Source organism: Sander lucioperca, chromosome 2 (assembly GCF_008315115.2).
Source record: "Sander lucioperca isolate FBNREF2018 chromosome 2, SLUC_FBN_1.2, whole genome shotgun sequence".
NCBI classification, from domain to species: Eukaryota; Metazoa; Chordata; class Actinopteri; order Perciformes; family Percidae; genus Sander; species Sander lucioperca.
Genome location: NC_050174.1, coordinates 7,733,355 through 7,761,281, shown reverse-complemented (window position 1 = coordinate 7,761,281; position 27,927 = coordinate 7,733,355). Strand labels below are relative to the sequence as shown.

At 38.8% G+C, this 27,927-nt stretch overlaps 1 protein-coding gene and 1 long non-coding RNA gene across 3 annotated transcripts; one reads left to right on the top strand and one right to left on the bottom strand.

Annotated features, from left to right (window-relative positions):
• Window positions 1–127: 127 nt before the first annotated feature.
• hsd17b4 (hydroxysteroid (17-beta) dehydrogenase 4) lies at window positions 128–27,927 on the top strand. Of its 2 annotated transcripts, none has more exons than XM_031305378.2 (25): window positions 128–310; window positions 829–882; window positions 2,010–2,117; window positions 3,366–3,425; window positions 3,565–3,586; window positions 3,748–3,794; window positions 4,128–4,212; window positions 6,188–6,375; window positions 7,974–8,065; window positions 8,267–8,291; window positions 8,427–8,555; window positions 13,310–13,413; window positions 17,534–17,646; window positions 17,772–17,895; window positions 18,070–18,121; window positions 19,261–19,332; window positions 20,920–21,023; window positions 21,107–21,172; window positions 21,565–21,634; window positions 22,025–22,131; window positions 22,675–22,761; window positions 22,897–22,983; window positions 23,170–23,311; window positions 24,912–25,039; window positions 27,617–27,927. In XM_031305378.2, the coding sequence occupies exons 1-25, from the start codon at window positions 259–261 to the stop codon at window positions 27,704–27,706; spliced, it is 2,208 nt and encodes a 735-aa protein (XP_031161238.1). In that variant the 5' UTR covers window positions 128–258; the 3' UTR covers window positions 27,707–27,927. The 2 variants fall into 2 exon arrangements, with proteins under 2 accessions (XP_031161238.1, XP_035847451.1); XM_035991558.1 differs by lacking the exon at window positions 128–310 and adding an exon at window positions 532–556.
• Window positions 1,935–26,059, bottom strand: LOC116054061. Its single transcript, XR_004105989.2, has 4 exons — window positions 25,873–26,059; window positions 18,505–18,507; window positions 16,414–16,426; window positions 1,935–1,946 (listed from the first exon to the last, which is right to left on the bottom strand). It is a non-coding gene; the product is annotated as an uncharacterized LOC116054061 (long non-coding RNA).

Below are 27,927 nucleotides of genomic sequence, written 5' to 3'. Positions count from 1 at the left end.
TTAACATAAATAAACTGATTTCTTAAGTACTAAACTATAATATCAAAGTATGCTGCTGCATGTGTAAAATCAACAGTGGTGAAAACAAGATAATAGAATCCTGGTTTCTGATTGGTCACTTGTGAGACTGCCCCCTCGTAATTGCGGAAGTGGAAGTTGTCGAAGTTCACCCTCATCCTGCTGTCTCTGACAATTGTGTCCCTCTTGTATCCACTGTGCTGTGAATGTTCAGAAAGAGAGATTAATTAATTCGCAGGGATGTCTTTGTCATTCGAGGGAAGAGTCGTGCTTGTCACCGGCGCTGGAGGAGGTAACTAAATCGCCGTTCAAACATAACTGAACGTTAACTAGACTGCCATTGCTGTTAACTGTAACTGTGCTCTAATAGGTTTTGTAACGTTAGCCACGAACGCAAACCTGCCATTTGCGGAGATTTAGTATTAAGTATGTGAGCCAGATTATAAAGACAGCTTGTGCATGCGTCTTTATTTCTGTTGTATTAGCTGCCCAGCAGTTAAAATCGACATCTTGCTAACTGCTAACATTGGCGAAAAAGGTAAAGAAACAATTTTAGACCAGTGTCCCTACCTTTAACACATGCATTTGTACTCATTTACAGCTTGTACTGCATTTATTTGAATAGCAACATAGGCTACTTATTTAATCTTTTTGTGAGGAACACAGGGAGCAAAGTACATGCAACGCAATGCCAGTGCAAGTGTGTGAAAGGGCACATGCAGTAACAACAGCCAGCAGTGATTGTTGATGGGGGTATTTTTATTCTGTAAAAGTATGCTTTGGCATTTTACTCTGTCTTTCTTTCCACAGGCCTTGGCAGAGAATATGCACTAGCTTTTGCTGAAAGAGGAGCCTCAGTTGTAGGTAAATAAAGGATCCTCATTTAAAGCCTCTTATACCTCTTTTTAGAACAGGTATTGTGGGTAATATACTGTGGAACCACGCATTGATCCTATGTATTTGCCTGCTAAAAGTGATAATGTTTTCTTTTTTTGCCATCTTGTCCATGTGCTTGTTGGAATTTGGTCCAGCAAGATGTTTTCCTTGAGTTTTTAGGGACTGGACATCACTTTCATGTGTCATTAATCAAATATCCTTTTATTTTAGCAATCTCATTAATTTCTTTAACCATAAGCTGCTATAGCACTTGCTACTGACTTCATACCGTATACAGAAAAGCAGCAGCAGTGATCTTACTATATGTGACATGAAAGCATGAGTAAAAATCTGCAGATTCTTGCACCTGCATGGCTCAATGCCAGAGATTACTGTATGTGTAGAGGCGTCCTGGTTTTGATTTCAGTTGGGGTGCGCTGCCCCGATACACCAGACTTATATTAACACAGATAGTGATCCTAAGTGGGTATCAGCCTTGACACGACCGATCCACATGTAAATAAATTAAAGCGACTCAAAGTAAATACAATGTCATTATGACAATACAGTGTTTCTGTTGCCAGTTGCATTCATTCAGTCACAGTGGGCGGCAGACTTAGTTTTTAGTGTCACAGCAATCCCTGGTCTCATGTTCATTGACTTTAAAAACAATCCAGCGAATTTCACACTGTGAGTTATACAGATTAAAAAGAAAGGTGGGGGAAAAGAGCACTGGTATGAAATTGGTAGGTATCAGCAGAGATACCCTGAGTTAAAAACATTATCAAGAGAGAAAACGTTGAATTTGTGACTCGTTAGATTTAAGTGATTTAGGAGATAAATTATACCTCAAAATGAGTCATGTAATAAAAAAAATGTGCATTGCATGACTGTCACAGTAGTTATGTTACTTTTTAGACTACACAGTGGCATATGTTGGCATAAACATTTGCCCTCCCCAAAATAATAGCTTTCCCTGCTGCCTGGACTGAATTTGCCCTAGAACACTGACAAGGAATCAGCTTAGCTACACTTTTCTCCTAACCTAATCACTCCTGGAGAATTGCAGAACTCACCCCATTATTGATAATCTTTTTCTGCTTGTTGCAATAAAGTGAATGACCTTGGGGCTGACACTAAAGGGGGTGGAAAGAGTTCTGCAGCTGCTGATAACGTGGTGGAGGAGATAAGAGCGAAGGGAGGCAAGGCCGTGGCAAACTATGGTGAGAAGTTTGGACTTGTCTTAAATCTTCTTTTCTCTTCTCTCACACATCATTATCTCAATCTGTTTTTTGTCTCTTGCTTACCTTGTAGTATTAGCCTTTGTAATGGTAGACTCAAAAACAACATTGATTTATGCCAGTCTGCTTAGCTCATTCAGGGTTTTCCCTAGATTTTTTTAGACAAAGGTGCAAAGGCTGGACATTTTGCGTGGCATGCATGGCGTACACAGAGTTTTTATAAAGATAATTTTTTGGGCATTTTAGCCTTTTTAATAGACAGGACAGCTGTAGACAGGAAAGGGGAGAGAGCTAGACGGGGAAGACATGCAGCAAATGGCCGCAGGTCGGACCCGAACCCTGAGCCGCTGCGTCGAGGACCGAGCCCCTGCACATGGGCGCCCACTCCACCAGGTGTGCCACCCAGGCGCCCAAGCTCTACAAAATTAACATGATGTGAGGGATTGTGTTTTTTTGCCAAGAACACTCGACATCCCATCAGGCATGTTCATGAGCCAGCTATGGCTGTTTCCATTCACATAGGGGATGTGAAGTGAAACACATTGAACATGCTAACGCACATTTAATAGCATCACCCAGATGTGCCGATCACCGAGACGAGGAAAAAACAAACCGAAGCCCGACTCCTTATCACCCACATTTGGCTTGTGGCGGGTGCTAATCTCTTCCCTGTGACAAACACACATTTGTTTGCCTTTCACAATTCACAGTTCATCGCTTGCTTAATGTGGTATTCCCTCAATGCCTCCACACCAGTGCCACGCGTAACGCGTGCACGCTTGGTACTAGCGCATCAAAGCAGTTGCTGATAAAAGTCAAAATAGTTGTGGCGGAAAAAAAAGCATTTTTGTCAGACTTTTAACCAGGGCTGCGGTAAATAAGACAAAGGTGTCCCACCTTTGAGTTACATAGGCAGGGAAAACCCTACTCACTGATTAAGATGTTAGCCAGTGTTGAAGACAACTTTCTCTAGTACATAATAAAACTTTCTTATAAGCCTCTCTCTTGTCAGTTATATTATTGTACATCATTTCTATCTATAAACCTAAATGCAACCAGTAACAATGTAGCCTACAATAAAATCTATAACTTAAGCCAAACAAACAAAAACAACACAGAGATACAGTCTCCAGAGATGCAAAATAATTTAAGATTCATCACTTGTCTAATCAAACATGTCATCAAACACGTCAAACATTTTTCATGACGTTTTCTGTTGTGCACGTACAGATTCTGTAGAAGATGGAGACAAGTTGATCCAATCAGCACTGGATGCATTTGGAAGAATAGGTGAGTATTGTCTTTGTATGGCATCAGAGTTGATACTTGATGCTAGTATTACATCATAATTTTATCTCAATTAAATGATTATTTGTAATGTTGTTTCTGCTATTTTAACCTAAATCTGGTGAATTACCTTTTCGTCCAGATGTTGTTGTAAACAATGCCGGGTAAGTAATTTCATGTCTAATCCCATAACTTGTTTTTAGATTGACTATTTGATTGTAGTTACAATATTAATGTGGGCCACTATAATCATGTTAAAGAGAACCTTATGTTTTGTCACAAAGACCGAAAAGACTTAAACCCATTCCTGCTATTCTTTTTCAAGGATCCTTCGTGACCGATCATTTGCGAGGACAAGTGATTTGGACTGGGGTAATTACATTATTTTGGATCTTTACATCCACTTTACTCTCATTAACTCATACTGATATGGTGTAATCCCATATCATCACATTATTTCCTTTTGTTTGGCCGACTCATAATCGATCCGTGCTACTATGCTATAGGTAGAAGAATGCATTTGCTTTAACTTGAGTTTGTTGTCTATGTACAGTATGTTAATAAAAACAGATTATCTGTGTGGGAGTTTAGAAATTGGCTGTATCTGGATCTGATCCACAATGTTTTAATGTGAAATAACAGAAGTGTGTAATGAGTGTTGTGTATTAATGTTTAGTGCGTCATTCCTCTTACTCTCCATTTCAGACCTGATTCAAAGAGTTCACTTGAGGGGCTCTTTCTTGGTGACTCGAGCTGCTTGGAACCACATGAAAAACCAAAAGTTTGGCAGGTAAGGAGCCCCGCTACTAACAGCTATTGAGGTGGATAAAGGCTGTGCTCCTATTACGTGGGTGGGCTTTTTATTTTAGATCCAACAAAGTTACAGTATCCTCAGCAGACAGTCCACTGCTGGACTGTAAGAGGATGTCAGCATGGCACAATCTACTGTTTGGTAAGACCTGATTCAGACGTCAGCTAAAGTACCAAAGATACTCAAAATGTTTTTTACGTGCCCCACTTTAAGCGGGCCCTTGAGGATATACAGGCAATGAGTAATATGAGGCATGTCTGCCATCACATTAATGCACATTAATATTATTATTATTGGTAGTAATTTTGACTCTAGTCACTTGATACCCCTTAATGTATCTAGCTCCATTGGTTTCATGGTGTGCAATGAAAAAATCTGCATACTAATAAAAACCCAAGACAGCAAATTTGATTTGAATATGTAAATCACCAAAGAATGAAGGAAATTACTTAATTTAGTTATGCAGCACTGCAGGTTAATCTCTGAACAATTTGAGTACTATTTAAATCGATGACTCCACAACAAACCGCAAAGATCTCTGTGCAGGCTCATCTTATTCTAAGTAGTACAGCATAAAAATTCCAATATCCACCAGTCTGAAGATGTAGAGTAGAAGGTGTTTTGACACTCAGCCTAGATTCTTCACCTCTGGAGAAGCCTTTTGAATACAGTGAAGCATTCAGTGGATAATTAATACTGACTTGAAGCAGTGAGGATGTATGCAGATATGTATTGATCATGTTTTTAAGGTAAATCAGTTGCTTATGGAAGACACTTTGACCTGCCAAACACAGGTGCAACTAATAACATTAACAATGGACATTAACTTTCTGGATCTGAACTGAAAACCTTTGTTTTTCCTGCTATGACATGTAAAAATGTGTGCTCTGTAAAAGGCCTATTGAGGTTTGCATGTTTTGAATAATAATTTGCAGAAGAAGGTCACACAACCAGCTTTGTTTCAATGTTACTCCAGGTAACAGATGCCCTTGACAAGTGTGTGTTATTGAGTAGAGTAGAAAACAGTTGCAAATAATGCAGTTGGTTTTATATCAAGTTTATATTCTCAAATATTCATGATAATTTCAGAATTATGTGTATTGTTTTCTAATGTCCTATGGGTTTGGAATTCAATCTTTGTGTGCAGTGAACCTAAGCAAACGGTAATTGTGTATTTAAAGGTAATACCACAACAGAAAGGAATGGAAAGTAGAAAGGTTTATGGCAAGACTCTCAGACACAATAGAAGCCATGTTATGAATAAGCATGGAGCAGCACACACAGACATAATTATACTTTGTATCAGGTGCCCAATGCATAAAAGATATGTTGATAGATCTTCTACATAGCAACATTTTATCATATGTGTTTTTGTAATAACACTTGATAGTCTGAAAGTTTCCCCCAGTAATTGACTCATGGACTTTAGCACATAAGAGTTATTATTTGAGAAATATTCTACGTTTGCCAATCCTCTGGTTATTCCATTGTAGTACACAGTGTACGAGTGTGCTGTGATATATATCACTGCTTTCTTGTGACCAGTGAGACGGCGTGTTTCAGATGTCTCCTACAGTTATTGTGGCGTTGGTGCTTAGCCTTATTAATTTTGCTTGACTGAAGTGAACTCTCTAGAATGAGATTACTAGCAAAATTGTATGTGCAAGACTGTCTGTTGTACATTTTATTTTTTATTTATTTCTGCATGTAGCCTGCACTCACAGTTGTTCAAGTAATATCTTCAAGTAAATTAACTGTGTGCAGTTCTGTATCTGCAATAAAGCAGTTTGGCGTTACATGTGTGTGAATGGGCTAGCATTACATGACTAGATGCCTACATATGCATACTCCTGTGTGTTTATGATGCATAAAAAATGTGTACCACTTTGTGAGATTATGTGTGCGAGACATCTTTGTCTCCCATTACTTGTTTCCTCGGGTTGTCTGTGGATAGAATCATCATGACGGCTTCAGCCGCAGGCATCTATGGCAACTTCGGCCAGGCCAACTACAGCGCTGCCAAGCTGGGCATGCTGGGGCTGGCAAACACTTTGGCCATCGAGGGACGCAAGTACAACATCCACTGCAACACTATTGCTCCTGTTGCTGGGTCACGCCTCACAGAGACTGTCATGCCTCCAGGTAAGCAGAGAAATTAGACAACATATACGATTGCATGCAATTGGTCTGTATAATGCATACTGTAGTGTTCTGATAGTTTCACACTCACATATGCAACCCTTTTTTTTGGACAGGCCAAAATAGACAAATGGCTTTTAACCACAGCTTTTTCTTTTCTTTTTTAGAGCAGCTGCATAATGTAATGCCCATGTAATGTTGATTTACAAAATTTGAGGCAACAGCACTCCCGTTTGACATGCAAATTTGTCATCTAATATTCAAGAACTATGGTTTTTCACCGTGGTTTTTCCAACAGCCATGATGAAATCATGCACCCTGTAAGTGCTTTAAAAGTTTTAATGCGTCAGCCCTGGATTTAAACAGGCAGCTCTGGCCTTCTTATTTTACTGGAGGTGTTAGCTGTGCTTCCAAATACTACATACAAAGTAGACGTAAGTATGCTAATGAAACATTTATATTTAAAAAAAAAAGACCTATATATGACAGAAGGTAATGCAGCATTGGATACCCACAGTGAACACAATGAAATATAGCTCTGAATAGCTTGTAACATGGGATACTTTTTGTTGATATGAACATCATGTCAAACAAAAACTAAAATAACAACCTTCAAAATGACAACTAGTTAGAGACTTAAAAAAAAATGCTTGAAAGAAAATGATTTTTAGCACTCTGCTCATGAACCCATAAAAGATGGGGAATGTTTTTCTAACCCATCAAACCCAGTGTCTGTAAATGTCTACACATCACAAGCATGTTGTGCATGCTCTGTGACTGCAGCTCTGTTGACAGGGGTATTAAGTGACAAATTAGGAAATGGCTTTGCTGCCCTGCTGTGCTGGTCTACAGTAGCATCTGTCACACTGCGTTGTGCCAACTGTCGCAGGATGGTCTCACCTTAGTAAATGACTTGGTCCATATGTTGGCTTTCACTGACTCAGGCTTTTCTAAAAAAAAAAAAAAAAAAAAAAAAAAAAACTAATCTTGCTAAACATTGCAGAGGGCAGTAAAACAGAACTGCCTGTTTTTTTTACCACCATGTTTTGTTGATTGAAGGGTGCAGATATTTTCAGCACATATATGGTGTCTGGTATTAAATCTTTAATGGTTCATACAGGGAATTTAAAGCCTATATTTGCTTGACTTGTTTGTGACATGTTTAGGACTCTGTTTCATAACTTAATAAATTACCCAGTCCCTTTTAGACATCACTTTAAACAGATTTCCACCTGGACCTGAAGTTCGGTTTCCTGCTCCAGTATCAGTGCATGTGTTGTGCTGTGTGTCCAGGACAAATGCTTGATGCTTAATAACTCAGTCCATATACAATTCAATTCAATTGTATTTATAGTATCAAATCATAACAACAGTTATCTCAAGACACTTTACAGATAGAGTAGGTCTAGACCACACTGTGTAATATACAAAGACCCAACAATTCTAGTAATTCCCTTATACTTCTGGTATTTTAACAATACACTAACTACCAAACTGAGACACTGAAGCAGAAGCACCCCTGCTGTTTAGGACAATTTATAACAGATGTGCAATAAAAGGAAGCTCTGCTTTATTGTATTTGTATGTTTTGTTTTATTCAGACCTTGTGGCATCTCTGAAGCCTGAGTATGTTGCTCCCATGGTCCTCTGGCTTTGTCATGAACAATGCCAAGAAAGTGGAGCACTGTTTGAGGTATACAAAAAAAACACACACTTCTCTTCAATAAGATGAGTATGATATCACTCCCACTGTACTGTCTGTAGCTTTGTATCTATTTTTTTGTCTTTTGCCATGGAGAACAGTAATGTACTATTGACATATTTAATCTTCACAAATAGACAATATATTGTATATCTGTGTTTGCTCATCTGCTCATGTTTCGTCTCCTTTCAGGTCGGTGCAGGCTGGATTGGTAAATGTGAGTACTGTGTGTATTTTTCCTGAGGAAATGTCTGTATGCATCTATGATATTCATTAGCCCTTGGTTCACCACCACTGTGTGTGATTTTCACTAAGCAGCGACCTCTTTATTTGTGTGTGTCCATGTGTGCAGTGCGCTGGGAGCGTTCCCAGGGCTGCATTGTGAGACAGAAGAACCAACCCATGACTCCTGAGGCTGTCCGGGACCAGTGGGACAAAATCTGTGATTTCACGGATGCCACCAAGCCTACTAGCATACAAGGTCAGCAATGAACCTACAAAAACACATGTATTGGTGCATGTGCGTACAATGTGTCCATACTGTATATGCACCCTTACACTTGCATGTGCATTCACACACACTTACATAAGAGCCATACGGTAGATGCCAAGATTTCCATGTGGTCTAGTGTTCTATATGAGAATGTAAACCACACCATTTAAGAACGCCTGTAATTCCTTTTGTTTTGGTTATGAACTGTCATTGAGTCGGTACTAAGGCCTTTTTCACACGGCTTTTTATTCAAGTCCAAATCTGAGTTGGATCGTTCCCTCCCTCATCACCCTGCTGGTCTGCTTTCACACTTGTTTTGACTCATTCTGTGTTTAGTCAGAATGATTCAGATTGCTGATCGCTGCATAGCTACACTGAATCTAATCAAAGCCATCAGATACTTACCAATGAAGTAAGCATGCTCATTGTACAGTTTGCTCTTTGGCCTTGTGTGGGTTAACTCTGCGTTAAATCAGGTCGGCTTAGTCACTGAAGTCCCTTCTTAAAACATACTTTTATTTAGGGGTGGGAAAAATAATTGATTCTTGGATGCATCATGATTCTCTCTAGAACGATTCGATGCTCGATTCTGATAAGTTAATAATCAATTTCTTTTTAATTTTTAAATGTGTTGATTTTTATTTAAAAGTTAATGTCTCCAGACAAATACAAATCAGAAAACAGAGTGACTGAAAGAGGATGGGATAATGGACAACAACTTAGAGTTTAGGCATTTTTAACATTTTTAAAATGTTGTATATATACAGTGCCTGACAAAAGTCTTGTCGCTTATCTAAGTTGTAGGAACAACAAATAATAACTTGACTTGTAGTTGATCAATTGGAATCAGAAATGGCTTATATGAAAGGCAAAGGCTTCTGGATTATGCTTCTTATACCAAAATAAAGTTTTGTATCATTCATTGAGTTTTATCATTGAATTAGGACAGAAAGGTCAGATTTGGCTTGGACAAAAGTCTTGTCGCATACAAAAATACCGTAATGTACGGTAGAAATTATACTTTATTGTGAATACACAAACATGCTACAATAAAATCAGAGCATACGTAAAGTCATGGTGCCTTGGGAAAAAGAAAATGAGCTTGGAGGACTACATCCATACGTCTCGGCAATGACTCAAATAACGTATTGATGAAGTCATCTGGAATAGCAAAGAAAGCAGTCTTGCAGGACTCCCAGAGTTCATCAAGATTCTTTGGTTTCATCTTTCATCTTCCAAGCCTCCTCCTTTATCTTACCCCAGACATGCTCAATAATGTTCATGTCTGGTGACTGGGCTGGCCAATCCTGGAGCACCTTGACCTTCTTCGCTTTCAGGAACTTTGATGTGGAGGCTGAAGTATGACAAGGAGCGCCATCCTGCTGAAGAAGTTGCCCTCTCTTGTGGTTGTGGGAATGTAATGGGCAGCAATAATTTGTTGATACTTCAGGCTGTTGATGTTGCCATCCACTCTGCAGATCTCTCGCACACCCCCATACTGCATGTAACCCCAAACCATGATTTTTCCTCCACCAAACTTGACTGTTTTCTGGGTGAATCTTGGGTCCATGCGGGTTCCAACAGGTCTTCTGCAGTATTTGCAGCAATTGGGATGCAGTTCAATGGATGATTCATCAGAAAAATCAACCTTCTGCCACTTTTCCACTGTCCATCCTTTCACTAAGCTGTGGGCCTTTGCAAATGCAACACACTTTTTTAGTTGTCTTCTGTTTAATGCTGGTTTGTGAGCACTAATTCGGCCATGGAGACCACTGCGTGAGAGAATTCGACAAACTGTTGTTATAGATACAGGGGTTTCTGGTGGCCAGCCCAGAAAAAGGGCTGGCCCTGGACTGTCGAAGCAACAAACGGTCCTCTCGAACAGTTGTCTTATGGGGTCTGCCTGACCTGGACTTGTCATGAACTTCACCAGTTTCTTCAAATCTTTTTCTTATCCTTTCCACTTGACGTTTGGATACATTGAAGATGTCTGCCACCTCAGCAGCAGACTTGGTCTTCAGGCTCTTGATGATCAGCACTTTGGTCTGTGGTTGAATCTTTGGCATGTTGTGAGAGGTCAGGTTGCACTTCACATGAAGGTCTGGTGTGCTGGAGTTCTTTTTATACACACCCAGGAATGTGTTAATTACAGTATTTGTCACAGGTGAAACTCTAATCTGTGATTGGTTGAATCATATAAAGACACGACAAGACTTTTGTCCAAGCCAAATCTGACCTTTCTGTCCTAATTCAATGATAAAACTCAATGAATGATACAAAACTTTATTTTGGTATAATAAGCATAATCCAGAAGCCTTTGACTTTCATATAAGCCATTTCTGATTCCAATTGATCAACTACAAGTCAAGTTATTATTTGTTGTTCCTACAACTTAGATAAGCGACAAGACTTTTGTCAGGCACTGTACACATGATCTACTAAGACATACATAAAATAATTAGGCACACATATAAAACACATATTGGCTGTTCATCTACTTTATCACATTACATCTGACCACCTCATGTTTCATGTTCTAAGAAGCCAATTACCCACCTTTAAACATGACTGAGCCTCTGACCTGGAAGATTACTGTGAGAGAAGGTGACTTTCACGAGCATGTTTAAGGCTTAAGCATGGAATGACTACAAAATAAAAACCTCAGTAGACAAAACATTTCATTAAAACTTAATGTGTGACAAAAACTGTATATGTCAAAATCTAAGCTTTGTCTAGCTGCTTTGTCTAGGAAGTGATTAGCAAACTGAGTAAAAAACTCAGATTTATATGTATATTTTTAAAATGTTGCATCGATAATCGGTTTAGAATCGAATCGTTGTCCTCTGAATCGAATCGTAAGGTGCAAAGAGATTCCCACCCCTACTTTAATTGGAGAGCCTTTCCTGATTTTACTTGAGTTTTAATTTCCTGGAACTGTCTTTTATTTCCTTTAAAAAAAAATGTTTTCATGTAATTTACTTTTACTCAATTAGTTTTATACACCAAATTCTTGTTTATCTGTTTTCTTCTAAAACCTGGTGATTTTATGACTTGAAAGGTGCTCTATAAATAAAGATTAATATTATAAATACATTGAAAAGTAAAGATTATTATTATTATTATTATTATTATTATTATTATTATTATTATTATTATTAATAGAAAACATGAACTCAGTTTTCAGCCAAGTGAGCCCTTTTTACTATCATCTCATCTGTATTTACTGAGAGTTTGGCAACATAGAGCGAGGACAAGATGGTGTTAGAGATCAAGCAAATGAGGCGGAGGAAAGAAGTGAAGGTGAACACATTGTTGAGTATGAACAAGCCTAGTGTTGTTCCTGAAAGGTCTCATGCAAACAAGAGGGTGGCAAATGTTGATTATTATTTCTCTCCGCCTCCTCCATCCATCTCCATTCTCTGAGAGGAACATTGGAAGAAAGGGTGGCGGTGTTAACATTAACTGAACGAGGGTGGCAGTCCCACAGGGCACTAGCTGGCTTCATTAGCATGACTTTGTAGTGCCTCCTCATTTGTAGCTTATTAAAGAGACTTGTTGCTGCCTCTGTTCTGTAACTGCCTGCCACTGAGTGACGGTAATTAGTGGCTGTGGTCTTCCCAGTCTCACTCTGTTTCTGTTCCTCGGTTGTCTCAGCTGTCTTCCTTTTTTGTGTTGACTGATTCTGAATAGGTTATAATAGCTTGTGTTACCTGGGTGGATATGTTTATATTCTATTCTTAGGCAAACTGAGAACACACAGTGTGGACTCAAAGTCTTAAGTATGTAAACAACTAACGTTAGAATAGAAAACTTGTCATGTTTATTCTTAACGCGCGTGGATCATACATCCATACATTTTAAAGCTGTCCCTGTATGCGTTAGATTGAAAATCCTGTCGTGTGTTAACATCTCCCTGGAAGTCTATTTAACTTTACTTCGATAAATTTAACTTGATATTTAAAAGATTCTGGAGCTGTTGAAGCAAAAAAACACAACCCTTAAGCTCATTCTTGCAAAAGTGCAGGTTTAATGATAGTTATCTGTGTGATAACCTGTAAAGATAAACTGCATACATGAAAAATTGTCAGATATGAGGGACTCTAAACGCCACAAAATAGAAATGTTGATATAATCATGATTTTACTTGAAAGTATCAACGTTATTGATAAATCATCAATGTCTCTTTGTGTGATTGCAGTTTAATCTTGACAATAAAGAGTTGTAACATACTAAAGTATAAATAAAATACAAATTGGTAGCCTATCCAAATTTAGTTAAAATAAAATGTTTGAGTTTCTTTAGCTCTAGATAAACTAATATGCAGCTGCAGTAGACAAAGGGATGTACAGTATGTCAATTATCAGAGCTAATCATGATTTCAACTCTCTATCCATACTGCCTATATTTTAAAATGAGAGTGCCCTGTAACTTATCAAATAAATCCTCCAACAGTTGTTGAGGAACGAAGTTAGATAGATGAGAATTAACGGGATAATGTTAGCCTGGATATGAAGAATGGTTGCTGAGGTAAAGTCAGCTGATGGGTGGATTGTCAACAGGCTTGTTTACAGAGGTAAAAGCTATTTGCAATAATATACAAGTATCTATATCAGAGATTCACATCCCTAAGCTGTAATGTGGCACTAAGGACAGATTATTTTATTTATCACTCCATCTTCCTGTGTTTCGGTGTCTCGTTCTGGTGTACTTCTACTCATCTGTCGCCTCTCACCTTTGTGTAGAGTCTCTGCAGTCCGTTGTGGATGTGCTGTCTCGAGTAGAGTCGGAGGAAGAAGTCAGTGCCAATCCAGCAGCTGCTGCAGCCTCTGCTTCAGGGATCAATCCTGTAAGTAGAGCCACTGCTTTTATTTCTTTGAAAGGGTATCTGCAGGTCTTACAAAATAATTTAATGAATCATTTTTATGTAGTTAAACCGTCCATTCATTCTACTTATTATCCATTCAGTTCATTATATGGGTCCAGGTTACATTAATGTGATTAATTCTATCATTAGGAATTGTTATGTACTGCCGGGAAGTACTGAAAAAATATCGTCATATCGTCTGTACTGGTTTTCCATCATGTTTCCATACTTTGGCCGGTATAATTGCGAAAGAGTTATTAGATTTCATTCTATGGGTTAACGTCTTTAGTTTAACAGAATGAGTATCGACTCGAGTGTCAGACTGGGATGCGCAAAGAAAGGAATTCCTATTTACAGTAAACAACATTTTGACCTGAGTATAATTTGCCTACACCTGCCCCTTTTATACTACACTGTTTTTCTGTCTCACTTAGTGCATCTTACTTATCCCCTTCACCTGTCCTCCTGCTCCTTTTGCCATTCGCCTTTATTCCTTCAGTATTTTCTGGTCTCTGAAGTTCTTTTCACCCATTTTTCTTTCCACTTCATTTGCTTACCCTCTATCATTCCTCCTACGAGAATAACGGTTGGTTGATGATGATTTATGAAAGCGCGGAGCTGTATAATCTCAGACCGTTTCAAACATGGCAAGTCATGATTTTTTTAATACCACCACACTGTACTTAGTCAGGGATGATATTAACCTTCTCTGCTAAGCTCCTACAACATACATAAGTACTTTGATGTCTAGTGCACCACCATTTCATATTTACAGCAGACAAGTGTCAACTCAGATTAGCTTTTAAAAGGCGATGTACAAAAGACATCGGGGGGACAATATTGCAGTGACAGCTCCCTGGATGGGTGCTCCTTCATGTCACTGTCTTCCCTATCATTGAATCACAGAATATGAACTGGTTACAGCTCACACATGGCTGAGTTGCTTGAATAAAACATTGAGCCACATGTATAATTGTATCACATGAAATAATTATCCACAGAAAAATGCTTAAGATTAAGCTGGTTGTAGCATGAAATCATGAGACTATGTCAACATCTGTTATTCTGAAGCATGTTGTCACCACATTATAAAAGTCACTGTTGATTAATCATCAGAATCAGCACAGTTTAATGAATGAAAGTTTATTCAGGATAAATACTTCGATTGGTGCAGTATGGAGGCTGCTGGTGCAACATGTATCGGTTAGCTTATCAGCATCAGGCAACAATGGTGTAAAAATGTTACTGGACTGGTATCAAAATTATGCACAGTGGGGTCCTAGTGGCCTAGTGGTTATGATGCACACCATATAACAATAATGTCAATGGTTTGCTTCCAGCTGGGGAACTTCTCTCTCCCCATCTTTCCTGTCTATTTCAACTTTGTCAAACTGTCAGTAAAAAGCAAAGACTGTTAATATTAATGGACAACGCATCTGGTTCGGCCAAGTGCTGCAAATGCGGAAGTGCCTTAAAGGAATCACGCCGACTTATTGGGACTTTAGGTTATTCACCGTAACCCCCAGAGTTAGATAAGTCCATATATACCCTTCTCATCTCCATGCGTGTTGTAACTCTTTCCGACGGCTCCACCGGTAGCTTAGCCTAGCACGGATCCTGAAGGTAATCAGTTCCAACTAGCCTACTGCTCCGAATAAGTGACAAAATAACGCCAACATGTTCCTATATACATGTTGTGATTTGTATAGTCACAGCGTGTACAAATAACAAGGTCACATGAGACACAGCCATTTTCTAACCTACTTGGGCGGATTATTTGCGGATATTTGTACATGCTGTGACTATACAAATCACAACATGTAAATCTTACATACGTAATTAATTTACGCAGTATAGGTTTAAATTTGGCAGTTTTTATATTACTTGATTAGTAGTCATGTAAATAATGTATATTTGCCCACCTTACATAAGATTACTAGACTTTGCTGTACGTCAAATAAAAAAAAAAAAAACAAGACATCTTCCGGTAACACAAATACAAAGTAGAGCTGAAACGATTAGTCAATTAATTAATTAGTCAATCAACATAAAATTAATCAACGACTATTTTGATAATTGATCAATTATTTATGTCATATTTTAAGCAATAAATACCTAAAATGCCTTAGTTCCATTTTCTGAAGTGTGAAGATGTGCCGCTTTTCTCTGTTTTATGTGATAAAAATGAATACCTTTTGGGTTTGGGCTATTGGTTGGACATAACAAGCAATGGGAAGATGTGACCTTTAGCTTTAGGAAATTGTGATCGACAGTTTTCACCATTCTGACATTGCATAGACCAGTTGCGTAGTCCAGTTACCTGGAAGGAACTATGTAACCCTGTGCTTATGTAGGGAAAACAGAGACAATGTTCTAAGATAGTTACTTTTAGTTGCAGTTTAATTAGCTGTGCTAAATTTATGAGGAGTTGTTTATTACCAGAGGAAACTCGCAGAAAATATAATTGAAGGCTAACTGAATACCTGTAAATAAAATATAAAAAATCAACACATTACTGTTTAGTATTTTTAATCTCCTGGCTATGACCCTGCAAATAAACTGTTATAATGCTTCAACACATCTTATGATAAAAAAAATAATATAAAAAAAGACCAAAAGAAATAAGGAAGACATCAAAGACAAATGAACATCCTTATTAAATTGATTGTAGAAATGAGTGTTAAGAATTAAAAAGATGGAATTTATTTAGTAATGAGTTTGGTATGTGTTTGGTATGTTTCTCCAGATCCCAAAGGAGCCGTTGTGGAAATTTCATCAGTTTTAATCTTGAAGTATCAGAAGGCTCTGCCAGAGGATCTCAGGCTGGACTTAATAAGGGGTTTAAAACATTTACAATACAACTAAAGGCTCCACCTTCCTGAGCTTTAAAAGGCATTTGTGACTTTATGTCATTAACACTTGATTACAGCGACGCTCTGTTCTGCTCATCTTCAGGCTGCTCGTTAACAGAAGTGCAAGCACAAATTGAACATTGCTCCATTTCTGGCCTCCCTGCCCTGGCCTCCCTGCCCTGGCCACCAATCAAGTTCAGGATCTGTTTTAAAATTGTGCTGATCACTTACAAAGCTCTGCCGGGTCCAGCCCAGGGGAACCTTTTTGAACTGCTGATTCCTCTTAACTATGAAATCCCACAGGTGCTCATACTAACTACTGCTGGTGATCCCAGATTAAATCAGGCAGTCAGGCCAACTCTTTTTGCTGCTTTTTAGATTTTTGCTTTTATTTGCTTTCCTTATATCTGTCTATTCTATCTTATTCTTTTCTATGAACCTCACAATATATTCAGTTTACATACACAGTTTACACACTTAAAAATGCTGAATTGTTTTAAAGCTATTCCTCCTATTGCTCAGTGTTGTTTTTTTAATTGCTTTTGCGGTTTTTGTTGTCTCCTAACAAGTTTAAATACATGCTATTTAGGCACTGCTGTGCTTTGAGCTAAATGCTAAAGTTTGCATGCAGACAACTTAGTTTAGCATTTCAAGGGATAAACAAAGTCATTGGAATTCATCATCTGGGAACCATGAATGTATGCACAAAGTTTTGTGCAAATCCATTCAGCAGATATTGAGATATATAAGTGAAAACCTTAACCTACTGGTGGCGCTAGAGTAATAGTCAGGGGATCGCCAAATTCAGCAAGCATCATCCTTCTGTCCTGATGATAATGAATGAAACAACATTTCATGACAATCCATCTTAATAGTTTTTGAGATATTTTAGTCTGGACCAAAGTGGTGGACCAACTGACAGACCGACTGGCATTGCCATCCCTAGAGCACTCTATAACTGTTTAAAAAGGTGCCCTATAAACATGAATTAATGTTCCACCTCTATGGTATGGTAAGATTGATTAATTTGCTCTGACTGTATGTGCAGTGTTTATTAAAGCATTTGTATTCAGGGATTGAGCTGGGGGAGCTAATCTACCATGGTGTGAACTCTATTACTTTTCTGCAAACCCTGCAAATTGCATAATCATTTTCCTCGGTCTAAATTACAGGATACCTTTTTATTTTCTGCCCTAAATATCTTGTTATGTCAAAAAGCTGACAAAGTCAACTCTCCTCTCTCCTCTCAGACTGAGGCAGTGGGACAAAAACTACCACCGAGCACGTTCACCTTCACCCACACCCAGTGTATTCTCTATGCATTGGGGGTCGGCATGTCCACCAAGGACCCAGACCATCTGAGGTGTGTATCTGTGTATGTTTATGCTAATGACTGTAACTGCCCTATGGAATCCGAAAAAGCCAACCTGTGTGAAATTGAACTGAAAGAAATGATAACTTTCAGTAACTCTTAACATTTGTATATAGGTTCCTGTATGAAGGCCATGAAGACTTCAGCTGTCTCCCCACCTTTGGGGTCATTACCTCCCAGGCAGCCATGATGGATGGTGGGCTGAGCTCAATCCCTGGACTCAACATAGATTTTACACAGGTCAGACGACATCCATGTCTGTATTTGTGTGAGAGAATGTGTTTGACGTTGTGTGCTCATATGCATATTTGTATCCATATGGTATATTTCACACAGTCTTGCACAGATTACTCATGCTAATGAGGCTTTTAGGTATGATTTATATATCACAGCTCTTCTAATGTTGTGTGTCAGGTATTGCATGGAGAGCAGTATCTGGAGCTTTACAAACCTTTACCAACCTCAGGTATTTCCTTCTTTGCTATTAAACATACATTCAATGTATTGTCTATTAGCAAGATAGATTTTTGTATTATAATAAGTGCAATAAATGCCATTTTAGAGCCTCTACCTGGATTCATGTTACTGTACGTAACAATTCGTATAACTGGGAGCAGCCTGAGTGTAATAGATGATTCTCTAGGTCTTTGCAAAGCCATTTCCGATTCCAAACTAAGAAAAAGACTACACTGTATGTAACAGCATGGCACCAGTTTGTGACTCTCATGAATTATCATTACAGTGAAGTTACAGAGCTAAGCTTTTGTTTTCTAAAAGATAAATCCCTGAAGATTAATCAAACCAGAAGGTCGTTTAACAACACATTACTGCTTTTTTTGCAGATGTAACCATCTATACTGTACATTGTCTGCAAATTGTGACTGTTTTCTAATTTCAAACAAAGATGGTAGCCAGAAATGACATACCTCCTTGTTTGATTTGTACAAATTGAACCACATTTAAAACTAGTATATTACCTCCCATTGTTTTATATTTTCACACAAAATGGCACCTTTATATTTTTTATTGTGTTATACTGATAAGGACTGCAGCTAACATTTGATTGAAATAATGAATCTGAAGATTCATTGATAATGCAAAAACATAGTTGTTTGGTCTTTAAGGCATTAAATAATGTCTTATTATCCCACATCATAAGGTGATGTCTTGAAGTAACTGTTTTTTTATTTGACCGAAAAATGTTCAGTTAACTATAATGTAAGATAAAGAGAAATGGCAAAACCTCACAATAGAGAAGCTGTAAGCACCAAATGTTTGGCATTTTTGGTTGAAAATTGACTTAAGCTATTATCAAAATAGTCAATGTATTGAATTGACTAATTGTTTCAGCTCTAGAACAAATCAATCAAGGAGATGAGTCATTACCTTCAAAACGGCACCAAGTGTTGTTAAATAATGTTAGATGGACTTTTCAAACAGTCCATTAACTCTGGGACTCGAACATAAAGAGAATGCATGTGCATAGTCATATCATGAAGTACAGAGCTAGTTTAGTAATATTAAGTACTTACAGGACTAAAGAACAATTAAATGACTTTAGAACGATACTAAAGTAGAATGTAAATGTGTAAAATACCTTTTCAGGTACACTTACCTCTGAGTGCACCATAGCAGACGTGTTGGACAAAGGATCTGGAGCCGTCATCCTCTTGGACGGTGAGTTTCTTTTCCCTCAAGGGTGCACAACTTTTATCATATAGTGTATTCACATTCCACATTCATTTGTTTTCATCACTTTAATGTGTCTTTTCCTGAAAGTTGCCTCTCAGAATTAATGAAAGTTAATTTCTAGTCTGTGTCTGCAGGGATTGAAATAATGGACTCGGCTCATATGTTTCTGTTTGACAATTCCATAGAGATGGATGATATTAGAACCACTCTATATGATCTATAATTAATCCGCCTTAAAACAAATAACATGGGACCACAGGTTGCCTTAGGATTCACATAGGGATGTAATTTCGTTATACACACTAAACCAGTCAGCTCCTGTTATCCTCCTCGAGTTATTTCTGGGTGAGACAACACATCACAGTAATGTCCTGCAGGAGCAGCTTTGTTTGTCTTTGTGCCTGGCTGTATTTTGAATTGACCTAATGAAATTAAGCAGCCAGTACGTTGACAGGAGTCTGGATTTGATTCCTTCTGACAGCTGCTAATTGTCCCTTCACAGTCAGCTTCCCTGCTCTAATTTTACTATAAATGTAATCAGGAAATGTGGCTGAAGCAGGCGTTCTCCTCACTGTGTTTATTGTTATATGTAATATCATGATATGTGGAATTGTGTTGAGTGCCATTCAAAGTGATTGCCAGGCAAGGGATACTAACTAACTGATTTAGTTACTTTTGCCCCTCCGTAGTCAACTTGCACTGCACAATGGTGAGTTTAGCATTCTGAAACATGACGAGACTTTGGCTTAAAGCTCATTAATAACAAATAGTAAAGTAAAGGAGATTCTCCTGTATTTAAAACTGTAACATGAACTGTAGTAGTTTCTCTGTCTCTGCACTGATGCTAGCACAGTACAGTTATAATTACAAGTACTGAATCATGTTAACTCTTGTGTTGTCTTCCCGTCGACCATGAACTTGTTGTCCTTCCGGGTCAAAATTTAAAATGTTTTTTGACAACATTTTTGGCGTTTTTTTTCAATGCGTTTGACTCTTTTTTTAAAAACGTTTTGTCACTTTTTTTGACACTTTTTTTTTTAATTCATGGTCAATAAACCTAATTTATATGACATTATAGTGTAACTAATTTTTTAGTTTAAAAAAAGCAGAAATTATGAATTATTTTGACTAATAGTTAAGATCAGAGGATGTTGAGCGGATCACAGACAGGTATGTGTCAAAGTTTAGTCAGGATGCTTGCAGGATGCGTTGTATGGCTTCCATACAACATACAGCCATGCATTCATGTTATTTTTGGGCAATTTGCTTGAAAGAAACCCATATTTCTGATATAGAAAAACTTAGAAAACGGGTCAAATTTGACTACTCAATACTTCTACTCAACTACATTTCAGAGACATTATATAGTGTGCTGCATGAGTACTTTTACTTCTGAAGCGTTAGGTGTTTTTTCTCCTAATAATACCCTTGTACTTATGTAGAAGTTTGTATGCAGGACTTTAACTTGTGATGTACTATTATTTTAGTGTGATATTGCTACTTTTATATAAATAAAGAATACTTCTTTCACCTTGAATACAGTTTGAATGCCACATTCGTGCTGCTTTACAGTTAACACCTACAACGGCGACGAGCTGATCTGCTACAGCCAGTTTTCAGTGTTTGTGGTCGGAGCCGGAGGGTTTGGAGGGAAAAGAACTTCGGAGAAAGCCAAAGTACGTATTCCATGTTTGAGTTACAAAATAAGACATCGGGAGTTATTGCTGTCTCATATTTGATTTGTTTTTTTTCCCTTCAGGCTCCCCTGCCTCCACCTAAACGGGCACCAGATGCGGTGGTGATTGATTCCACCACAAGAGACCAAGTGAGTGTGTCTGTGTGGGTTTAGCTGCAGAATAAATCAGCTGCATTGATGATATGTGGGTGAAAATAGGACATATTGTTTTGTGCCTCTGAAATAACCTTTAATAACGTTTTAGACAAAATGTGAAGAAGTGTTGGGGGGAAAGAAAAAAGAAAAAAAAAAAAAAAAAAGAACCGACTGTATGATGCAGCACAAAATAAAAAAAGGAACGAAATCCCTTGAGCAATTTAATATGACTGCAACTGTATCACTTCAAAGACATTCTTATTTTAGGTATCTCTTATGTTGCCTTCATGATAATTTAATTTCATCCCACATCTGTGTATGAAAAGTTCAGGGGTTTATGAATTAGATATAGACCTAAACAATATCCGTTTCCCCTACGGTTACAGGCGGCCTTGTACAGGTTGAGTGGAGACTGGAATCCTCTTCATATAGACCCCAGCTTTGCTGCCATGGCAGGTGAGAGTCTGTAGCTCCATTGTGGCTTGTCGTTTTCTTTTCTTCTTTTTGTCCTTTTAAGATTATTTTTTTGGGCATTTTAGGCCTTTATTTTGACAGGACAGCTGAAGACATGAAAGGGGAGAGAGAGGGGGGACCGACATGCAGCAAAGGGCCGCAGGTCGGAGTCGAAGCCGCGGCCGCTGCGTCAAAGAGTAAACCTCTATACATGGGCGCGCGCTCTACCAACTGAGCTACCCGAGCGCCCAATGGGTGTCGTTTTCCATCATAAATGCCTTTTTAATTTATTTAGGTCAAGACTAAATCTTTCCCTGGGATTTTAGGTCAAGTGATGTGTTTTGATCTCATTTATACTTAAACATGCTATACTTATAAATGCTCTTTGACCAGGCTTCAAGGCTCCCATCCTGCATGGCTTGTGCTCATTTGGCTTTGCGGCGAGACATGTGCTCAAGCATTATGCTGACAACGACCCCTCCAGATTCAAGGCCATCAAGGTAAGCATTACCTTTAAACCTGGTCATATATCGTATGGGTCATTGGGCCTCATGCAAGAATCAGTATAACGGGTTTGTTCTTCAGGGGCACGTTCGAGATAATTTGTTGATTCATTTGGGGAATTTCTTTTTCAACTGAAACTATTAAGCTTAAAGCTATAGTGCGTAGTTTCTGTCACCCCCATGAGGAATTCAAAAAAGGATTAAAAAAACATGATGGACTCTTCAGAAGAGGTAATTATCTTCACTCGAGTTTCTGCGCGCAAAAGTCGCCAGACGCCACAATCTTGTGAACATAGCCATACTGAGAAATACAGAGAGAGTTGTGTGGAGCTGATAGTCTTAATTAGCTTTGTAGCAACTCATTTGGCAATGGCTTGAATGTAACGAACATTCATTAATATCAAAAAGTTACGCACTAAAGCTTTAAATGCTTGATAAATAATTTAGCATTTATCAAGTCTGGTTAAATGGTATAAAATCATTTTATAAACAGATCCATCGACTCCACCGCCATCTCTTAATTCTGTCTCTCTTTCTTAGGTTCGCTTTGCAAAGCCGGTGATGCCGGGTCAGTCACTTCAGACTGAGATGTGGAAGGAAGGCAACAGAATTCACATCCAGTGCAAAGTCAGTATTTTGTGTGGATTATAATCCTCATAACAGATTTGTGGATCAACGAGTCTGACCTCATCATTTCAGTGCTGTTCTTTTGTGAATGTTTTGCATGCGTCGTTCTGATCCACGCTCTGCTCTTGTGTCCAGGTGAAGGAGACTGATGCTGTTGTGCTAACTGGGGCCTATGTGGATTTACATGGCACATCAGAGGCTTCTCCAGAAAATCTCACTCAAGTATATCAGTCTGAAAATGTTCAATTCAAACAACATTCTTTCTTTTCCTTTTCATAAAATGCCTTCATTGTATCTCCTTTTCTTGTAGTTCTGATAAATGATCCAAAGTTAATTTGTACTTTTGTCAGATCTGTGACATGAACATAGATCTCCAAATATGTTTCTTTTCTTTCTACCTTTGTGCAGGGAGGGGGCCTTCAGAGTGAGCTGGTATTTGCAGAGATCGGCCGTCGTATTAAAGACACGGGCTCAGAGTTGGTGAAGAAGGTGAATGCTGTGTTCGGCTGGGAGATCACCAAAGCCGGCAAGAACCCCGCTGCACAGTGGAGTAAGTATACTGACTGCTATACAAACGCATTAAACACACCACTAGTTCATTGTGCATTGTGGGAAAAAAAATTCTTTTAGATCATTCTTGTCTAACAAAAGGGAATTATTTTTGCATTAAGGCAGCATAAAAAACATCCACACAGTAAAATTATAAAGACAATTAAAGACATTAAAAGTGCTGGTACTATGCATGTTATACAGAATATAATAATAAAGCTTTATTGCAGACACAGGTCCATATAACACATAATACAGTATACATAGTATAAAAAGGAGATACAAAAATACATAAAAAATTGCATATTAGCCTATAGGATACACAATAATACATAAAAATTGCATATGAGCCTATAGGATATATAGGCTACTGCACCAATGTCGTCTTAACCTAGAAGTGTATCTATAGCAGCTTTTCAGAGGGCTGACTAGAGCTTCAATTATGTGGTTCTCTGACTTGCCCAAGCGACACATAAAATTAAACATCAGTTGTCTTAAGAGTGCCTCACAGGTTGGCACTCTAGTGGACACAAACAAATGACTGGCACTATGCCACGTAGGGACACGGAGCAACAGCCTCATTGCATCATTGTATGCTACCTTGAGCCTCTGCATACTCTTTTTCTTATAGTTAGACCACAATTGAGCAGTATATAGCGGTGTGATGTAGGTTCTAAACAGAGAGCACTTCACAGAGTCAGAGCACATAGAGAACCTCCTTATAAGCATGTTAGCTTGAGAGTAAATTTTACAGCGCTGTCGGTATAGGTCTTTATCATCCGTCCAGTCATCAGATATGACATGACCTAAATATTTAATTTCCTCACACACAGCAAGAGGACTATCTGACAAATAAAAAGTCGGAAAAGTTGATTTCCTGTCCTCGTCACTTCTAACTATCATTATATGACTTTTCTTAGCATTATACTTTATGTCATAATCAAGGCCATACTGAGAGTACACCTTCAGCATCTGCTGCAGCCCAGCACTATATGGACAGAGCAGGACCAGATCGTCTGCATACATAAGATGATTAACAATAGTGTTGCCCACAAGACAGCCAGTTTTTAACCTACTTAGCTGATTTGATAATTCATCCATATAAACATTAAATAAAATAGGAGACAAAATCCCTCCTTGCCGCACTCCGTTACTAACACAGAATGGAGCAGATACAACATTATCCCATTTAACCTGAAACGTTTGGTGGGCATACCAAAACTCTAAAATTCTCACTAAAAATTAGGGGCACCTCTATTTAACAATTTTACAAACAATCGTTAATGATTAATTCTATCAAATGCCTTTGAAGCATCATATATATATATATATATATATGTATGTATATGTGTTAAATTCTGGTCCAGATTTGCTAAACTGGATTTAGCTTTCTATGTGATTTGTCTGTCTGTCTAAACATATCTGTGTGAGCTGTAAAGTTAATATAACCCAGACTGACATTTTGCTAACAAGCTATCAAATAAACAATACAGACTTGGACAACATCCGCGTAAAAGACAGAATAACTCACACGATTGAGTTATGAAAGCAAAGCCAACCAGCCCAGCGAAAGATTGTCAAGTATTTCTGATTTATCCCAGCCATTGATTTGAAGAACGGCAACGGGTCCTTGCACAGAGGCCCTTACAGTGGGAAGGCGGATGTGACCTTCACCGTGTCAGATGAAGACTTCATGGAGGTGGTGCAGGGGAAACTCAACCCTCAGAAGGTAAACAAATGAGTAGTCAGACCTATTCAGCCAGAAGTAATCAAATTTAACAAAAGGGTTATTTACATTCTGTGAATGGCCTTGTTTTTTTCCCTTCATGTGAAAGCCCGATTTATACAGTCTGACAGTACCGCCTGCTTTACATTGATGCTCACAAAGGGAGCATTTAATTAAAGTTTAGCAGAACAGATGCTACAATGCTATTTCTTTTGGGGCGAAAATGTAGCCTCATATTTTAAATCCCGTCTTTTTCCGATGTTAAAATCCCATTTTGTACAGTTTAATTAAAGCAAAAGTGCCTTTGAAGAGCCCTTCAATCTGTAATGACTTCTCTTCTATCTCATGTCAGAAAAGAAGGAAATAAAATGATCCATCAAACCAAGTTCAGAAAGCACTCAGCATGGGTAATCAATCGACGCTACTTGTTATGTCTGTAGCATCTCATCTGTACAGAATTTATATGCTTCCTGGGGCGCTTGATATTGATCTGAGGCTAGTGTGTGTGTGTGCGCTCTCTTTACAAAGAGCGTCAACAGGCTGCGGTGCTGAAGCTCCCTCAGGCAGGGTGTTCTTCCAGCCTCGCCTACGATGAAAGGAGCAGCTGGTGAAAGATAAGTTGGTAGAGTTAAAAAAGGACGCAGCAAACTGTCACCCAGGGTCGTCCTAACCGCTGTCCACCGACTGATTCTAGCCGAGGGAAGTGGCATACATCATTCGTCCACATCAGTCGAGCTCAGCCAATAACAAGACTTTTCTGCTGCACCTCTCAGCTCTGAACCTTATGAAAATTAATATTATTGTCAATGTTCTGCTGCCAGAGCATCAATGGTCACATACAGAGGCTTGCAAAAGTATTCATACCCCTTGAACTTTTCCACATTTTGTCACGTTAGAACCACAAACGTAAATGTATTTTATTGGGATTGTATGTGCTAGACCAACACAAAGTGGCGCGTAATTGTGAAGTGGAAGGAAAATGATACATGGTTTTCAATTTTCTTTACAAATAAAAAAAAAAACTGAAAAGTGTGGTGTGAAAAGTATTCAGCCCCCCTGAGTCAATACTTTGTAGAACCACCTTTTGCTGCAATTACAGCTGCAAGTCTTTTGGGGTATGTCTCTACCAGCTTTGCACATCTAGAGACTGAAATCTTTGCCCATTCTTCTTTGCAGAATAGCTCAAGCTCAGTCAGATTAGATGGAAAGCGTCTGTACAGCAATTTCCAAGTCTTGCCAGAGATTCTCAATTGGATTTAGGTCTGGACTTTGACTGGGCCATTCTAACACATGAATATGCTTTGATCTAAACCATTCCGTTGTAGCTCTGGCTGTATGTTTAGGGTCGTCCTGCTGGAAGGTGAACCTCCGCCCCAGTCTCAAGCCTTTTGCAGACTCTAACAGGTTTTCTTCTAAGATTGCCCTGTATTTGGCTCTATCCATCTTCCCATCAACTCTGACCAGCTTCCCTGTCCCTGGTGAGCATGATGCTGCCACCACCATGTTTCACGGTGGGGTTGGTGTGTTCAGGGTGATGTGCAGTGTTAGTTTTCCGCCAACATAGCGTTTTGCATTTAGGCCCAAAACTTCAATTTTGGTCTCATCTGACCAGAGCACCTTCCTCCACATGTTTGCTGTGTCCCCCACATGGCTTGTGGCAAACCGTAAACGGGACTTCTTATGGCTTTGTTTCAACAATGGCTTTCTTCTTACCACTCTTCCATAAAGGCCCAATTTGTTGAGTGCACGATTAATAGTTGTCCTGTGGACAGATTCTCCCACCTGAGCTCTGGATCTCTGCAGCTCCTCCAGAGTTACCACGGGCCTCTTGGCTGCTTCTCTGATCAATGCTCTCCTTGACCGGCCTGTCAGTTTAGGTGGACGGCCACGTCTTGGTAGGTTTGCAGTTGTGACATACTCTTTCCATTTTTGGATGATGGATTGAACAGTGCTCCGTGAGATGTTCAAAGCTTGGGATATCTTTTTTATAACCTAACCGTGCTTTAAATTTCTCCACAACGTTATCCCTGACCTGTCTGGTGTGTTCCTTGGGCTACATGATGCTGTTTGTTCACTAATGTTTACTCTAACAAACCTCTGAGGCCTTCACAGAAAAGCTGTATTTATACTGAGATTAGATTACACACACTGGTGGACTCTATTTACTAATTAGGTGACTTCTGAAGGCAATTGGTTGCACTGGATTTTATTAAGGGGTATCAGAGTAAAGGGGGTTGAGTACTTTTGCACGCCACAAAAAAAAAAAATTGAAAACCATGTATCATTTTCCTTCCACTTCACAATTATGCGCTGCTCTGTGTTGGTCTATCACATAAAATTCCAATGAAATACATTTTCATTTGTGGTTGTAACATGACAAAATGTGGAAAAGTTCAAGGGGTATGAATACTTTTGCAAGCCTCTGTATTCCCTTTTGCCCTGGCTTGTTAGCTGCAGGTGTCTTGGCTCCATTTCACTCCCTGATGCACTTGAAAACAGCCAAACCAGGCAGCTAGAAATCAGAGGAGACCTAGTGCTTTCTTGAAAAAAGAAATTACTCCACCATGTCTTTTTTTCTAGGCGTTCTTCTCTGGCAAGCTGAAGGTTCGAGGGAACATCATGCTGAGTCAGAAGCTGGAGGTCATCCTGAAAGACTACGCTAAGCTGTGAGCTCCTCAGCCAACCAATCAGATGACTTCTAGGAACTAACCAACCTACCAGCTCTCTCCGGCTGTGTACTTACATGCTTTGCCTCTCCAGGGAAAAGCTTTAAAAAAATCACCCAGCAAGATGAAAACTTTCCAATACTTGATGAAATACGAGGTTTTCTTCATTGTATCACATGGATCCAGGCATACTTTGACGACTGGAGAAAGGAAACAAGATTTAAA

What these genes read in the sequence shown, in the direction of transcription:
- hsd17b4 (XM_031305378.2), top strand. Translation starts at nt 259, where the DNA reads ATGTCTTTGTCATTCGAGGGAAGAGTCGTGCTTGTCACCGGCGCTGGA. An exon ending in AAGAGGAGCCTCAGTTGTAG is followed by an intron (nt 883 to 2,009) that starts GTAAATAAAGGA and finishes GTTGCAATAAAG; the next exon opens with TGAATGACCTTGGGGCTGAC. An exon ending in CAAGGCCGTGGCAAACTATG is followed by an intron (nt 2,118 to 3,365) that starts GTGAGAAGTTTG and finishes GTGCACGTACAG; the next exon opens with ATTCTGTAGAAGATGGAGAC.